This window comes from Cetorhinus maximus, chromosome 17 (assembly GCF_964194155.1).
Source record: "Cetorhinus maximus chromosome 17, sCetMax3.hap1.1, whole genome shotgun sequence".
Lineage (NCBI taxonomy): Eukaryota > Metazoa > Chordata > Chondrichthyes > Lamniformes > Cetorhinidae > Cetorhinus > Cetorhinus maximus.
The window spans coordinates 19,241,212-19,259,158 of NC_135895.1; the positions used below are offsets into that span (position 1 = coordinate 19,241,212).

A 17,947-nucleotide genomic window follows, 5' to 3' on the forward strand; every position below is an offset into this window, starting at 1 on the left:
GAATAGAGTAAGGAATGTCATCGTTTTCTCCCGTTTCTTACTCATCTAATACTGCTACGGGTCACTGTTCCCCGAATGTCATCTCTTGTTCCTGCTAAGCCCCAAAACCAACATCATGTACACTCCCCCTTCCGTGTGTTCCCGCTGCAGTGAAATGAAGACAGGAATTCCCTCAGAGCTGCTTCTGCTCCACTGCACTTCCGATGAAGCGGAGTGGGATCTGCTCCGACGACATTCCCAGTCGTAAGGCTGGAATTTCCTGAACCCCTCCCGCCGGCGGGACCTTCCGGCCTCGCCGAAGTCAAGAGACATTTGAATGGCTAGCCGTGTCCACCATGGGGGAACCTGCCGCATTGGGGCTGGAAAATCTTGGCCTGAGACTCATGGTCCAACTTCCTTCTGTTAATTCCTCTCTCTCAGGGCCGCAAAACCCCTGGCTTCTGTTGGCCTTTCCTTCACCCGGTAATCATTAAGCTTTTATGACCCAAGCCCAGCATCATTACTTTCCCACCAACCTCAACTTCTCTCCACTCCTTTACCTTTCTGATCACCGTGGCTCTGAATGAAAAATGTCTTTTCACTTTATTGTTGTTTGCTGTCTAGGTGCGGGTGACACAGGGTCAGGAGCCTCCTCACCTGCTGAGCCTGTTCAAAGATAAGCCACTCATTGTACATCTTGGAGGGACCTCCAAGAAGGGTGGCCAGAGTGCTGCTGCACCAGTTCGACTTTTCCATGTTAGGAAAAGCTCAACAGGAGCGACGAGAGCCGTTGAGGTGAGTCAAACTAAAGTGATGCCATTCAAGTTCCAATAATTTGCCAAAATTTTAACTCCATATTTATTCCACCAAAGGAAATGCTTGATTAGTGTTTACTTTGATTAAAGAGATTTTTTTTTCATTTATGGGACGTGGGTTTTGCTGGCTAGGCCAGTATTTATTGCCCCATCCCTAATTGCCCTGGTTCAGAGGGCATTTAAGAGTCAGCCACTTGGCTGTGGGTCTGGAGTCACATTTATTGAATTTGAATTCAATAAAAAAATCACATAATCACATCTAATGTTGGACACTGTTTTGAATTTTGCAAGGGCGAGCTGGTTGGCTATGGTCTGTACCCTGCCCGTTGTAAACAGCGGTAAACTCACGAACGTCACTTTCGGTCCTGAAAAGCGCCCAGTCTATCTCAGATTACCCTGGGGCATCTCAAAAGTTAGAGTAACAGGTGAAGCTAGCTGTTTCATGCTACCACAGTGTAGCAGCAGCACAAGTGGTATTCACCACAAACAGGATGCTGCCGTGAAGCCAAAAATATGTTCTTCCTGTCACACAAATGAGTAATATGAATTTCAGTGCCAGTGTGATGCTAGGTACGTAGGCTGTACGTCCCAAAGACTGGCGGATCGTATCAAACAGCATATCCCAACCTTGCAACGGGCAAGGTACAGGCCGTCCCCAACCAGCCCGTGCTTGCAAAACTCAAAACAGTGTCCAACATTAGATGTGATTCCGCGATTGGACTTGCTGCAGTAAAAAAATTCTCCTCGTGACTCCTCAGGTTCTTTTTCCAGTTACCTTAAACCTGTGTCCTCTGGTTAACCACCCTTCTGCTACTTGGAACAGTTTCTCCTTATTTAGTCTATGAAAATCATTTATGGTTTTGAAAACCTTCATCAAATCTTAACCATCTCTGTTCTAAGGAGAACAAGCACAGTTTCTCTAGTTGTTTTATGAAAATGAAATCCCCCATTCTTGGTACCGCTTTAGTAAATCTCCTTTGCACCCTCTTTAAGGCCTTGATATCTGTCCAATCGTGTGGTGTCCAAAATTGGACACAGAACTCCACCTGAGGCCTCGCCAGTGTTTTATGAAGGTTTAGCATAATTTCTTTGTCTTTGTCTATGTCATTATTTAATTGAAAAGGCATTGTATTTCCCTGAATTTACAGTATGGCTATAGTGTTGATGTGATTTGGTTTCCATTTTGCACTGATGGTCCTTGGTGAGGTTCTCTGGAGGACACTGTCTCATTCCGCTGTCCTCTGGAGGACACTGTCTCATTCCGCTGTCCTCTGGAGGACACTGTCTCATTCTGCTGTTCCCTGGAGGACACTGTCTCATTCCGCTGTTCCCTGGAGGACACTGTCTCATTCCGCTGTCCTCTGGAGGACACTGTCTCATTCCGCTGTCCTCTGGAGGACACTGTCTCATTCCGCTGTTCCCTGGAGGACACTGTCTCATTCCGCTGTCCTCTGGAGGACACTGTCTCATTCCGCTGTTCCCTGGAGGACACTGTCTCATTCCGCTGTCCTCTGGAGGACACTGTCTCATTCCGTTGTTCCCTGGAGGACACTGTCTCATTCCGTTGTTCCCTGGAGGACACTGTCTCATTCCGCTGTTCCCTGGAGGACACTGTCTCATTCCGCTGTCCTCTGGAGGACACTGTCTCATTCCGCTGTTCCCTGGAGGACACTGTCTCATTCCGTTGTTCCCTGGAGGACACTGTCTCATTCCACTTTGCTTCACACAAACAATACAATCTCAGCAAAGACAAAAGCTTAGAAGTGAAGGTGTTTTGGGGGGTGGGTGGTAGTGAGGGGGAGAAAGGTAGAAATTGGAGCTGTATAAGGAAGGCCTGTTCTGGCTGTGCTTCTCTCTGTCTCTGGCTGGTCTGGCAAAACCTAATGAGAGGAGTGAAGGGAGTGGTGATTGATATTTCTACTGCCCATTTCCCCTTCTGACATTTATTTTGGGAACAGGAACGTTGAGCTTCCCTTGAAATCCAGCCGACCTGTCCCAGTGTAAGGACGCCAGCAGCAGCGCTTACTGTTTGCTGTGCTTGTAAGTTGGCGGCCACGATGCCATTTCCAAATGACAAGAGAGATTGGTTGGCGTCTGGAAATGGGCAGCTCAGGGAGGGAACAAGATCTCAGGCAGGTTCACAGCTTTGGTGAGAAGCTGCTCTGGCCTCCCCTTCAATGTGGCAGCCTGGTCTCACTCTGAAATCCTGCAGGGCCCCTGGGGTGATGCTGTTGTTGGCTCAGATGGTCCTGTCGCTGGGGCTTGGGCTCTGGTGAGGCCAAAATGGATTGGCTTAACTCTGCCCCCCGGCAACCATTGTTGCATTTCTGGAATCACTTCACTGGGACCACAGTTTCCACCCCTTTCCGTCGCAAGGCACCAATTCCTTTTTCCTTTTAAAGAACTCCGACATATTCAAATTAAAAATGAATGAATCATTACAACTTCCCAGTTTTCTAAAGCACTTCGATGGTCAGTGGTTGCTCACGGTATGTGTTTGCACTTTCCAGGTTAATGCTGAAGCAGGGTCACTAAACAGCAATGACACATTTGTACTGAAAACACCACAACAGAGCTACATTTGGAAAGGCGTCGGTGCGAGTGCTGGTGAATTGAAGACTGCAAAGTACGTGGTTAGTGTTCTTGGAGGAAGTGCGATAGAAATCCAAGAAGGAAGTGAACCAGGTAAAGTTTTCACTACTTCTTTCAAACCCAATAAAGAACCCAGGAGAAACCCCTTTTATCAGAGAGTGGTCAGAATGTGGAAATCATTACCATGGGGAATAGCCGTGCAGAATAGCATTGATGCCTTTAAGGGGAAACTCGATGAACACATGAGAGAGAAAGGAATAGAATGATATGTTAATGGGGCTAGCTGGAGTAGGGTGGCTGATGGCTCGTGTGGAGCAGAAACACCAATGTAAAGCTGTCGGGCTGAAAGGCCTGTTTTGTAGAGTAATAGAACCATACAGCACAGAAAGAGGCCATTTGGCTCATCGTACCCATGCTGGCTCTTTGGTAAAGCTAGCAAATTAATCCCACTCCCTTGCTTATTCCCCATCATCCTGTATATTTTTATGCTGTAAATTCCGGTAAAATATCTTTTTTATCCATACGCAAGATGTGGGCTTCGCTGGCTGGGCCATCATTTATTGCCCATCCCTAGTTGCCCTTGAGAAGGTGGTGGTGAGCTGCCTTCTTGAACCGCTGTAGTCCATGTGGTGTAGGTACATGGACTGCAACGGCTCAAGAAGGCAGCTCACCACCACCTTCTCAAGGGCAATGAGGGATGGGTAACAAATGCTGGCCCAGCCAGCGAAGCCGACATCCCGTGAATGAATAAAAAAATAGATATTTTACTGGAATTTACTGAAAGTACTCCAGCTAAATTATCTTGAGGAGTAACAATACAGGAATAGGCCAGGATTAGGATTACAGCCCGTTTGTGTGAGAACAAACGCCAGTAAGGACTGGATTGGCCAAATGGCCTGTTTCCGTATTGTAGTTGTGTCCAACTTAGCTACCATAGCCACCATTAAAATCGGAAATGTAATTGGTCACCTCTGAACGACCAAGCCACACCCTATCTTACGATAATACGAATACCCTGTAAATAATTGCGGGGCATCAGAGGCCCTCTTGTGCAATTTCTGTAGTGGGCCTTCCAACCTCCTGTCATATCTTTGGCGGAGGTTCTCGAAGAAACGGCACTAACAGCTACTGCTGCCCTTCCACCAGGATTTCTGCCGAGTGGGGAATTGGTGGGAAATCGCTGCAGAAATCCTACCCCACCGCTGCAACTCAGTCTCTCGCTTCCTCCCAAATACAGAGAGCTTCTGGAAGGATCTTGGTGGCAAGAAGCAATACCAGAGTTCCAAAGGCCTGAAGGAGGAAGTTGCTACCCACCCGATTCGTTTGTTTGGTTGTTCAAACAAAACTGGAACATTCGTTGTGAGTTGATGCACTTTGAGTCCTGGAAAATTCAAATTGTTTCGCGTAGAGATTGATTTCATTTCTAAAGCGTCGCTGCTCTGATTGTTGAATGAAATTAATGTTTATCTTTCCACATAGATTGAGGAAGTTCCAGGTGACTTCACACAGGCAGATTTGGCAGTTGATGATGTGATGCTGTTAGATACCTGGGATCAGGTAAGTTGTGGCTCGCTCACCTTGCTGTGTATATAACATGGAGCCTTTCTCGTGGCATTGGTGCAGCACCAAAAGCAGACTTGAAGGTCCCAGCTTTGGTTCCTGATCTTTGCCTGACGCCAGCCACATTGCTGATGCCTCAAACAGGTTTCCTGTCTTCCTGCCCCCGGTTGTTAACAAGTGACAATAGCTCAAAAAATACCTGCATGATCTTTGGTGTTAGGACAGGATCGGATCTAGTTTGGCTGTGCTCCTTCTGACTTCACAAAGCAACTCACTCTTGGACCCCTCCTCCACTCGGCCCTCGGTGCTAGCTCATGTTAATCGAGCCCGTCAGGTGAGTCGTTTCAAGGCCCCGCAGCTGGCCTGAATTGTGATGACTAGGCCTAAGGATAAATTCAGGGTGGCCCTTGGCCCTCTACATTCTGGCTGGCAGCCTGAATCACTCCCGATTTGGGGTACTAATTAATTTAGGCCCTAATGGCTTCAGGAGGGGAAACTTGGGGTGGTGGGAGGTGAGAAATGTGCTGAAACTGGCTATCCAAGTAACAAAGTATAAGGTCAAGAATTGACATTATTTTCCTTTGCGATTTTGTAGATTTTTCTTTGGCTTGGCAGTTCTGCAAATGAAGTGGAGAAGTCGGAGTCACTGAAATGCGGTGAGCAACTAGAACAGGCATTCATTTGTAGGAGGAGCAAGAATCAGTAACATATACTGTGCAAGAATTTTCCATAAAATTATCCAGAATTACAGCATCACAGAATTGTTACAGTGCAGAAGGAGGCCATTTAGCCCATCATGTCTGCACTGGCTCTCCGAATGAGCAACTCACCTAATGTCATTCCCTTGCCTTCTCGATGTAACCCTGCACGTTCTTGTTTTCAGATAACAGTCTTAATTCTCTTTTGAATGCTTCGATTGAACCTGCCTCCACCACACTCTCAGATTGTGGATTCCAGGCCCTAGCCACTCGCTGCATGAAAAAGTTTTTTCTCATATCACTTTTGCTTCTTTGGTCAATTACTTTAAATGTGTGCCCTCTCATTCTCCATCCTTTCATGAGTGGAACAGGCTCTCCCTATCTACACTGTCCAGACCCCTCATGATTTTGAATATCTCTATCAAATCTTCTCTCAGCCTCTTTTCTCCAAGGAATACAGTCCTAACTTCTTCATAACTGTCTTCATAACTGACATTCCTCATCCCTGGAACCATTCTCATGAATCTTTTCTGCACCCTTTCCAGTGGCTTCACATCCTTCCTAAATTGTGGTGCCCAGAACTGGACTCAGTACTCCAGCTGAAGCTGAATTGGTGTTTTATACAAGTTCAACATAATCTCCTTGCTCTTGTACTCTATGCCCCTATTAATAAAGTCTAGGATACTGCATGCTTTGTTAACCGTGCACTCAACCTGTCCTGCCACCTTTAATGACTTATGCACATATGCACTCAGGTCCATCTGCTCTTGCACCCCCTTTAGAATTGGACCCTTTATTCTATATTGCTTCTCCATAGAGACATAGAATGCTCTTTGTACCAAAATGCGTCACTTCACTTTTCTCCACATTGAACATCTTCTGCTACCTGTCCGCCCATTCCATCAGCTTGTCCTTTTGAAGATCTACACTGTCTTCCTCACAATTCACAAAACTTCCAAATTTCGAATCATCCAGAAACTTTGAAAATGTGCGCTGCACACCAAGGTCTAAGTCATTAATATATATCAGGAAAATCAACACTGGGTCCTGGGGAACTCCACCACAAACCTTCCTCCAGCCCTAAAAACATTCACTAACTACTACCCTCTGTTTCCTGTCACTCGGCCAATTCCGTATCCATGTTGCCACTGTTCCTTTATTCCATGAGCTATAACTTTGCTCACAAGTCTGTTGTGCGGCACATTGAAAGTTCATGTACACCACATCAACAGCATTGCCCTTATCAACCCTCTCTGTTAGCTCTTCAAAAAACTCCAGCAAGTTAGTTAAACACAATTTTCCCTTAAGAAATCCATGCAGGCTTTCCTTAATTAATCCCCATGTGTCCGTGTGACTATTAATGCTGTCCCAAATTATTGTTTCTAGAAGCTTCCCACCACCGAAGTCAGACTGACTAGTCTGTAATTGCTAGGCTTCTCTTTACACCCTTTTTTTGAACAAGGGTGTAATGTTTGCAAGTCTCCAGTCATCTGGCATCACCCCTGAGTCTAAAGAAGACTGAAAAATTATGGCCAGTGCCTCTGCAATTTCCACTCTCACTTCCCTCAATATCCTTGGATGTATCTCATTCATCATCGTGCCTTATCACATTAAGTACAGATAGCCTGCCTATCCAATACCTTGTCCTTATCAATTTTAAACCCTTCTGGTGTCTCCTCTTTCAACATGGCCTGTGTAGCATCTTCTTCCTTGGTAAAGACGGATGCAAACTATTCATTTAATACCTCAGCTATGCCCTCTGCCTCCATGTATAAATCCCCTTTCTGGTCCCTAATCAACCCTACTACTCCTTTACCACCCTTTTACTATTTATATGCCTATAGAATATATTAGGATTCCCTTTTATGTTAGCTGCCAGTCTCTTTTCATACTCTCTCTTTACATGTCTTATTTGCTTTTTCACCTCCCCTCTGAACCTTCTATATTCAGCCTGGTCCTCAATTGTATTTTATATTTGACACCTGTCATGAGCACAGTTTTCCTTTTTTATCTTAATTTCTATCCCTTTTGACATCCAGGAGCCCTTGCTTGGTTTGCCCTATCTTTCCCTTTCGAGGGAATGTACCTCAACTGTGCCCGAGCTATCTCTTCTTTGCAGGTAGCCCACTGTTCAGCCAACCTGTGACTCTAATTTATTCAGCTCAGGGTCCTTACCCCATTGAAGTTGGCTTTCCCCCAGTTAATTATTCTTACTCTGGATTGTTCTTGTCCCTTTCAGTAGTCAGCTTAAACCTTATGATGAAATGATCACTGCCCACTAAATGTTCTCCTACTGACACTTGATCCACTCATTCCCAAGAACCAGGCCTAGCAGTACTGCCTCCTTTCTCGTTGGACTGGAAACAAACTGCTGTAGAAGATTTTCCTGAACACACTCTAAGAACTCTTGTTGCTCTCTGCCCTTTACACCACTACTATCCCAGTCTATATTCAGATAAAGTTCCCCATTATAACTACTCTATAATTGTTGCATCTCTCTGTAATTTCCTTGCAAGATTGTTCCGCTACATCCTTCCCACTGGTGGCCTATAGAATACACTGAGCAATGGAATTGCACATTTTTTGTTCTTTGACTCTAGCTAAATAGATTCTGTCCTTGACATCTCTGAGACATCTTCTTTCTCCAGCACTGCAATGCTCTCCTTAATCAGTACTGCCACCCCTCCCCTTTTACTTCCTTTCCTATCTTTCCTGAACACTTTGTATCCAGGGACATTTAACACCCAGTCCTATCCTTCTTTGAGCCAGGTCTCTGTTATAACCACAGCGTCGTATTTCCACATAGCAATCTGTGCCTGTGACTCACCAATCTTATTTACCACTCTCCATGCGTTCACATACATGCACAGAAACCCTGATTTAGACTTTGTTACTCTCTCCCTTACTCTGACCCCGCCTATTAATTTACTATTCTAGTGCTCACTATCTCTCCCAGTATTCTGTATAGCCCTTATATTCCCAAAGTCTCCTCAGAGCTCTCGCTCATTCTCTCCCACCGGTTTATATCCCTGAAGCATCCTCCAAACTCTTGCTCACTCTCTCACCCGCTGGTTTATCGTCCTGAAGCCTTCATCCATTTGTATAATTGTTGCAATTGTGTTAAACTGCTTGGTTCCTCCCTTCCCATTTGGAGAATTATTCTCTTCCCTTGTAAAGGTTCTGACAACAGTCATTGTTCTGGTCATTGGGATAGGTAGTGAGCTGTTCCCAGGCCTCACCCATTCACACATCTGTTGTTATGTAGTGGATGTATTAGATCCACCAATATGCCTTCTTGGTTGATTTTCTTTCCATTTCTGGGATGGCTGGATAAAGGAAAGTTTTGCATCAATCGGACTTCTCTCTACCTGACATCAGGAACCCACTTGTACAATAAACCCAAATGCATATTGGTCAACTGACTAACTGTACCGCCTATAATTATAAGGTATTAAAGAGATTGGATTAATTATTGACCATTCACTGAAGGTATTCAGTCAATATGATCTTCGGGACTAATCCTGCACTGGGGTGGATATTTAAGCAATCTTGGCATACTGGTGAAGTTACGCTTCGAGTATTTTGTGTGGTTTCAGGCATCCTATCTTCAAGTAAACTTATTTATTATTCATTCATAGAATGTAGGCATCAATGACAAGGCCAGCGTTTATTGCCCATTCCTAATTGATCTCGAAAAGGTGGTGGTGAGCTGCCTTCTTGAACCACTGCAGTCTGTGTGGTGTAGATACACCCATAGTGCTGTTAGGGAGGGAGCTCCAGAATTTTGACCCAGCGACAGTGAAGGGACGGCAATATAGTTCCAAGTGAGGATGATGTGTGACTTGGAGGGTAACTTGTAGGTGATGGTGTTCCCATGAGGCTGCTGCCCTTGTCCTTCTACATGGTAGAGGTCGCAGATCTGGAAGGTGCTGTCAAAGGAAGCTTGGTGAATTACTGCAGTGCATCTTGTATGCGGTATTCACTACTGCCACTGTGTGCCAGTGATGGAGGGAGTGAATGTTGAAGGTGGTAGATGGGGTGCCAATCAAATAGGCTGCTTTGTCCTGGGTGTTTTTTTTTATTTATTCATGGAATGTGGGCATTGTTGGCTAGGCCAGCCTTAATTGCCCATCCGTAATTGCCCTTGAGAAGGTGGTGGTGAGCTGCCTTCTTGAACCGCTGCAGTCCACGTGGTGTAGGTACACCCACAGTGCTGTTAGGGAGGGAGTTCCAGGATTTTCACCCAGTGACAGTGAAGAGGCGGTGATATATTTCCAAGTCAAGGTGGTGAGTGGCTTGGAGGGGAACTTCCATGTAGTTCCCATGAATCTGAATATTCCACACCATGAGTATGAGTCTGGTGTCGAGCTTCTTGAGTGTTATTGGAGCTGCACTCATCCAAGCAAGTGGAGAGTGTTAATAGCTTTGATTAAGGGAAAAGTGGCAGGGAACATCCCAGGACTTGGAACTTGAATTAGGGAGAAGCTCATGAAACTTAACTTCTGTCCACAATGGAGAAAAGGAGATTACTGAGAATCAGATTCATGCCTTAAAATTCTGAGAGGAATGGATAACGTTGATAAGTTATTTTACTTGGACCCGGAATGAACAATATTAGCATGAAGTAAACAAACCTCAGGCAAGACTAAAAAGGTATCTTTTTGTCATAGAATAGTCCATATGTGAAAGAGTCTCTGACATAAAGCTGCTAATGATGTGTTAGTTAAAGCCTTTGAAAAGAAGCTCATCTGTCCAGGAACTGGCTCGATCATAAGGTCAAATACAGATAATCTGTTGCTGTATTAAATATAATGGCTCTTTTTGGAATGCTTGCCAAACCAGCCGTTTGTTTGATGACCAGAACCATTTGCTGACTGGGCAAAAAAATTGAAACATAAAGGAAGTTTAAACAAAAAAAATTGGAGATGAAGAAATATTCTTCCCCTGGTATAATTTTACAGCATTTGTGGCAGTCACCAAATTTCAATCCAATTTGATCATTTAAAAAAAAGTCTTAATCCTTATCTAGAAAATCACTCAGAACAGATGTAAAACTGAATGTGAGAAAACTGAGTTTGTGTCACCTCTTGTACAAACTTTTCAAACTAATATATTTATTTTCTATCTTCTAGCAAAAGAATACTTGGAATCTGACCCATCTGGAAGAGACCCCGGGACTTCTATTACCATTATGAAGCAAGGAAAGGAACTTCCAACATTTACAGGGTGGTTCTTAGCTTGGGACCCCAAAATGTGGGATATGAGCCCTCTGGAAAAATATTTGGCCAGCCTCAGGGTGTAGTGCGGAGCAGGGATTACACGTGGCCATTTTTTTCTTTACTTGCATGCCCTAGCCGTAAAGCGTTGAAGAGTTGGATTTTATAGTGCCAGTAGAAATTCAGCAACATTTTTCACAGTTTAAGGAAAAGTGAGTGAATATACGTGTGCTCAAGGACGCTTGATATGTCATGAATTATATTGGGAATAGTAATGGATCCAATGTTGCCTCTGCCTCTGGTTCAGACTCTGAAAACTAGGAATTGTGAGCCAGACATCTGCTGAAAAACTAGCTACTGACCCAAAGTTAACTCGTGATCTTTTCCTCCAAATCTGAGCTACAGTTCTGGCTTTGTGTTTGATGGGATGGAGTCTGTGTTGAGCCAGCCAGAAAACCTGAGCTCAAATTTTTACATTCCGTTTAGACTCCAAGTTAATGTCAAACGCAATAACGTTATTTGAAGAGTTTAGATCATCTTTTATTGATTGTGGTGGCGATAACGGGACTTGAACTAAATCAAGTGGCAAATGGGAGACATTGCCAGAAGGGAATTTGTGTGATGTTCCTGTGGTCAGTTACCACAGCGGTTGGAAGAGTCTTGTGCAATAAATGTTCACAACTTAAATAGCGAAGATACAAAACGTTCATGCTCACTTACCATTTAGGTTCAGTAGTAACTGAAAGTGACACAAGTGTCCGTGAGTACTTGGCATCAAGGTCAGGTGCAGGTTTGAGGATGGGTTGGTAGCATATTAAATTTCATAGTTTGAGGGAAGAGCGCTGGATGGAGGTGGGTGGGAAACATTAGAAAATATTCCACACCAGAAGTAGTTTCATCTGCAAAGGTATCACTTTGCACTGCATCACAAAATCTTAAGGGGTTCGCTGAACCCTTGTGGCCTTACATATGTCTAAACTGGATTCTAAATACTGGCTGTAATGCTTGTGCGCGAGCAGGCTTGCCAATATTAAATTCTCTGAGCAACAGGGCTAGGCTGCTGATCTTCGCTGCAGTCATGATTGTGCAACTGGTTTTTCAGGTTTTGCTGCATTTCTAGTTTTTGCAGAAGGCAGGGGAACTTTAGATGTAAGAGTAGCAAGGCTTCTGCTAAACTGCTTGGCTCAAACAAAAAAAAGTAATCTTATCATAAGTGTATTCTTGGTTTCTTCCTATGTTGGTGTCTTAATAAAGCCTTGATACTTACAGAACTATTTCAACTCTTTTTTTTCCTCACACCTTACAGCAAGCTTCAACTTGGTTATATGGGCTTACAGTATCATATTTTAGTACTTTAATATTTCCATTTAGGTTTCTGCATCAAATGCTGGGCAAATGCAATATCAGTTTCTTTTCAGGAGCCTCTACAATCTTTCAGAAATTAACCGCAGACTGTTTACAATCCTCGTAACTTTTTAAAACGACTGGAATCCCCACTATGTCAATGCAAAGAAAACTGTTGGTCAAGATTTCAATTCTTATAACTTTTCTGTGTCAAACCAACTAAAATCAACATAATTCAAACATTAATTAATGAAGGATATTCCAAATCAAAGTTTTACTTTAAATAGTCGATACAACAAAGATACACCTCAAGTAGTTATAAGCGCTCACATTACTTCCCTCAAAAATGTGGGACAACATGCAACCTGTCTTTCCAACTTGCCCTCTGTTTTGTAGGGTCTCTCACTGTTCAATTGTTTCAGCCCTTAAGTCACATTCATCAGCAGTCATATTCCATCCAAAGTCCCTAGACACGGTTATCACCAACAAGGCACACATTTCCAAACCCTCTCTCACTCAGGTCACAACAGTCCTGATGGCACAGAATCCCCAGGGACTCCCTTCTCCAATCCCTTTAAAAAGGTCAGATGGGCTCTGGCAACACTTAAACAACAGCAATGGGTCTTGTGTAATCTACAATCTGTTGCCCTTCCTGTCTTCAGCTCTCTGCTCTTTCCAACTCTACACATACAGTAGCATAGTCCCTGCTCTATTCACAGAGACCTAATTCAGCACCAGGGTCAGTTCAAAGACTGCCAAACAGGAAGCACAGGCTGACCCAACCCCACTTCAATTAGCTTTCTATTTATCATTTGCTTCTTAGCTGTTTATCCCCATGGCAATCTCAGGTCACATGGGCACTTCTTGAAACCTAACAATGTCCTAATCAGGGAACAAATTTACTTTCTTTTAGAATACTTCCCAGCCCACTTAGGTCTAAAAAGGACATTGCACAAAAGAAAATATAGGCTTTTCCCAGCACATCTGTCATCACAAGATTTATGTGGAATTGGAGGAGCCCACAGAATGTGCTGTGCTGTGGTCTTATAATAATGATTTTAATTTGTAACTTTTTTTGAATGTTCACCAAGTTCTTTGTCTGCACTCTGTGGATCCGGCAGGTACCATTCTGCAGGCAAGCAAGCAGGTAGCCACGCGTCTAAGTCTCTGCCTCTGCTGCCTTTTGAGTTGGGTGTTAAAAGTTATGTGATTCATCCATAGTTGCCTGCTTCCTTCCCCGACACAGACCACTGGTTGCATGGTTGATGTATGAATAATTCCAATTCTGTAGTCGAAGCCTAACACTTTTGTGGTGTATTTTACAGTAATGCACTGTGTCACTGTACCAGTAATTTTCACTTTCTTCTTGTCAGTGCCTGGCAGATTTGATTTGATAATTTGACTCAATGTGCCATAACTTCTCTTTTTCTTGACACTGTGGAGGAGGAGAGCAGGATTAAAAAAATACAAGTTTTACCACCTCATGGAACCTGAAAGCAATATGCAACTCAGGGATTGAGAGGAGTCATAGGCCCCTTTATCCTGGATGGCCAGAGTGAAATTCACCCCATTATTCCACTTCTGTGGTTTATTCAGACTGCCTCAACTGTAGATAACTGATCATGACCTGGAATGATTACTGCTGAGGGTAAGCATTTCAACACATTAAAAAATTGATTTAATTAATATGAGACCATCCATTAAACTTACATTTGTGGGGATAGAACAATCAAAGACTCTTGCAGCGTGGAGGGAGGTGATTCAGTTTGTCGTGCTTGTGCTAACTCTTTGAAAGTGCAGTCCTGTTGAATCTCACACTTTTATTGTCTGTGACTCTGGACGTTCCTCATTTTCAAGTAAATGTCCAACCCCCTTTTAAAATTATTTATGGAATCAACTTCCACCACTTTTTTTTCAGCAAAGGTTCCAGTTAATGTCAACTCTCTGGATGATAAAGCCACTCTAGATTGTTTGCCAAGAATTTTAAATCCATACCCTCTGGTTATGATCATTCACTAGAAATTCTCTCTCTATCAGAATCTCTCACCATCCTGAAAACTTCCATTTATGTCAGCTATTAACTTTCTCAGTTCCAAGGAGAACAGTCCGACCTTTTCCAACCTCTCCTCATGACTGAAGTTTCTCATTCCTGGTAACATTTTTATACACTCCAAGAAATTTCCATCTTTGCTGTGTGATGCCCACATGATAGTCTAGCTGAAATTCTTTTCTGAAAACTAGAACTACTGGAAATAATTGAGAGGTCCAGCAAGAGGACCTTCAATGCCTGTTCATAAACCTTTATCACCCAAGAAAAGAAGTGGTGAATTAGCACTCACTTGGCCAGTAATGGAAAATGCTTTATACAGGCACTTTCATTTATCACCCATTCACTGAATTGGGAACTGATTTGTGTGTTTGTATTTTGGGCCATTGGCGGCGTTTGGTGAAATTTTAAGTCTTCCCAGAGTGAGGAAGGAAAACAATTCCAGGTTATTTACCTACACTTGCAGCAGCCAATTAATAAAATGCTATTTGGAAAAAGGACTGGAAGCAACTGGGCTGTCCATCCTACTAAATTGACTCGTTGCTCTGGATTTTACTAGCCCTCGGGAGAGGGTCTGGGAGGCAGGAGGTCTTGTAAAATGGGGGAAGGAAGGCATCAGGAGAGGAGCCCCACAGCATATTACCAGCAGCAGGAAGCTCGGTGGCTTGATACCGACAGCCAATTGTGCCAATTAATTGACCAATTATCGGCCAGTTCTCAGCGTGGATGGCATTATACTGCTGTCAGGCGGGGCTGCCATCATGTGGAGAGACCACTAGGTAAATTCTGGTGGACTCTCAGTGGGTTCCTGGAGGTGGGGCCCTGCTTTATGGAGATGCCATGTCTATGGATGTCCTCACTGGCTTATGGCACTCACACTGGAGTGTTCACCCCTCCAACCACAGGCCCTGGCATGGCAAAGCCAAAAAAGCCTACCTGCCCATTGAGGGCACCTCGTCCTCTTCTTTGGCCGCCACCAGTACAACGCCACCCAGTATTCCTCTGGCCGTCGCTATGGGTTCGAGTCCTGCTTTCGGCCACAGTTGCAGGACTTCTCGAAAAATTCTGACCATGGTTTTGGGCGGAGAGGAAGAACCTAATGTACTGAAAGAATGAGGCTCTATTATTTTTTAATCAAAACAGATCAAAAAACCTGAGCAAACATCTGAGCGATTCAATGAAAATGAGCACGATGGATGATGCTGATGGGAGAGAGCTCTCCTAACCCACAAAATAAACCAGCTATCACAAGTTACTCTGAAGTGTAAAATATTGTGGTTTCAGCAGACAAACACTACCCACCATTCACAGTTGTGTTCATGGCAAACACTAGAATTAGTCAGAACCAACTGACTCAGAAAATAAAACAGAAACCTGTTTCATTTCATCAAAACAAGGTCCCACTGATCAATTGTTGTCGGGTGAAACTAAGCAGTTGGTCAAAGGAAGCTAAATATTGACCCAAATGATTAACACATTCGTCAACACCATATCAGAATCAAGAAAAATCTTCCAGCCAATTAACCGCATGATGGCCGAACTGGAGGTCAGAATGAAAACAAAAAACTGCGGATGCTGGAAATCCAAAACAAAAACAGAAACAGAAACACCTGGAAAAACTCAGCAGGTCTGGCAGCATCGGCGGAGAAGGGTACAGTTGACGTTTCGAGTCCTCGTGACCCTTGAAGGGTCATGAGGACTCGAAATGTTAACTGTACTCTTCTCCGCCGATGCTGCCAGACCTGCTGAGTTTTTCCAGGTATTTCTGTTTCTGTTTTTGTTTTGGAGGTGAGAATGAATTGGGGTCTCAAGAGGTTTCTGTCCTCCACAATGATCATTTGTCAACATTAGCTGTTCTATATAAATACAAACTCATTCTTTTCTGAAGCACAAAGCCATGTAAACTACATGAAGAGAATCTTGTGAGAAATTGTGGTAAGGAGTGAACACTGAGCCACCAGAATACAATTCCGTTTAACTGAGCTTGTATGTTGTAATATCCCAAAGATCACAATTTTTAAAAAGCAGAACAAGTCCCTTAACATTCTAAGAACAAACTCAAATTGGCAAGAGAATGAAAGAACCTAAATATTTTCTCAAAGTGAATCAGAAAATGCCTGAACCATTGGCAGCATTGAACTCAACAGCTTTTTATTCTGGAGCAGAGATCCTTCAGAACACTTGTCCCCGAGTCCAGGTTTATTAATCACACGTTCAATCCCACTAATCTACGCTGCAAGATTTTGAAGATAGTACAGGTGGAACTGCCAGGAATCAAGTATAGAGAATCATTAACTGAAACTTAATCCAAAAGCAGTGGCCAGGTTTTGTCCTCGTCGGGCGGACTCGGTGGGGGGGTGGTAGGGAAGCTGTCGGCTGCCCGCGATCGGGGCCCGACTGTGATCGGGCTCAGTGGGGGGGGGTAGGGAAGCTGACGGCTGCCCGCGATCGGGGCCCGACTGTGATCGGGCTCAGTGGGGGGGGGTAGGGAAGCTGACGGCTGCCCGCGATCGGAGCCCGACCGCGATCTCACGCTGGCGGGCCAATTAAGGCCCACCCAGTGGGAAACATGCACTGCAGCGCTGCCTGTGGGAGAGGGGGGGGGCGCGGGGAGGATGGTGTGTGGGGGGTGGAGGAGGGCGAGCATGGAACTTCTTGGATGCACGCAGGAAATGCTCCCTGAGGCAGGTGACGGTTTAAAAAATTAAAAATAAAGACTTTTAAAACGGTTAAAAAAAACATGTCCTCTCATGTGACATGAGCAGGGACATGTTATTGATGAAATGTTTGAATTTTAATTTAATTTTTAATAGCTGTTGGAAGCCTCATCCCGCCCGGAATAAAAAGCTGTTGAGTTCAATGCTGCCAGTGGTTCAGGCATTCTCTGATTCACTTTGAGAAAATATTTGGTTCTTTCATTCTCTTGCCAATTTGAGTTTGTTCTTAGAATGTTAAGGGACTTGTTCTGCTTTTTAAAAATTGTGATCTTTGGGATATTACAACATACAGGCTCAGCTAAATGGAATTGTATTCTGGTGGCTCAGTGTTCACTGATTACCACAATTTCCCTCAAGATACTCTTCCGTCCGTGGATGAGGTTTCCTAAAAAATCCAAAGGCCGCTTTGGCCTTATCGCCTGCCCTGCCAACCATAAGGTTGGATGGGCAGCGAAAAATTTAATTCAATTGTTACTTTAATGGCCTTAATAGGCCTGCTAATTGTTGGCGGGCACGCTGCCAACTCCCAGTTGTGCCCGCTGACCGGAATATCGCTCGTCATTTTATGCTCCTTCGGGTCAGGCGCATGCCTGCCCGATGTGCGAAAAATTCTGGCCAGTGTAATTTTAAAGGATCTCCCCCCAGATGGTTATTGAGGCATTTTAAATCCACTCTATATGGGAGTATGTTTGATACAATGAGGTTTATGATAAACCTCACGCGCTATTTTGTTTCCCCATCCCACTATTAGTTGGAATCATTGAATGTTGAATTAATTTTAATGTCCCATTAACTTACGATGGTAAACACAATGAAATATGACCTCAATGTTCACCATTGAGTTTATGCTTGGTTAGTTTATAACAGCTGTGCTGAAATGAATAAATCCAAATTTTTGAACACACATTGCAACTATGAAAGGCGGCTAATGCTACTTAATCTGTTTTATTAAAATTCGTTCATAATATCTGAATTAAAG

At 43.9% G+C, this 17,947-nt stretch overlaps 1 protein-coding gene across 1 annotated transcript in view; it reads left to right on the plus strand.

Moving 5' to 3' along the window:
- LOC144692217 (scinderin-like) overlaps positions 1-12,131 on the plus strand; it is a 34,074-nt gene extending 21,943 nt beyond the window's left edge. The window contains exons 12-17 of the mRNA XM_078560793.1: positions 604-774; positions 3,305-3,479; positions 4,624-4,745; positions 4,866-4,943; positions 5,542-5,602; positions 10,777-12,131. Of these exons, the coding sequence (XP_078416919.1) occupies positions 604-774; positions 3,305-3,479; positions 4,624-4,745; positions 4,866-4,943; positions 5,542-5,602; positions 10,777-10,946 (777 nt within the window). The 3' untranslated portion in view covers positions 10,947-12,131. The remainder of the gene's footprint in view (positions 1-603; positions 775-3,304; positions 3,480-4,623; positions 4,746-4,865; positions 4,944-5,541; positions 5,603-10,776) is intronic.
- Positions 12,132-17,947: the final 5,816 nt, after the last annotated feature.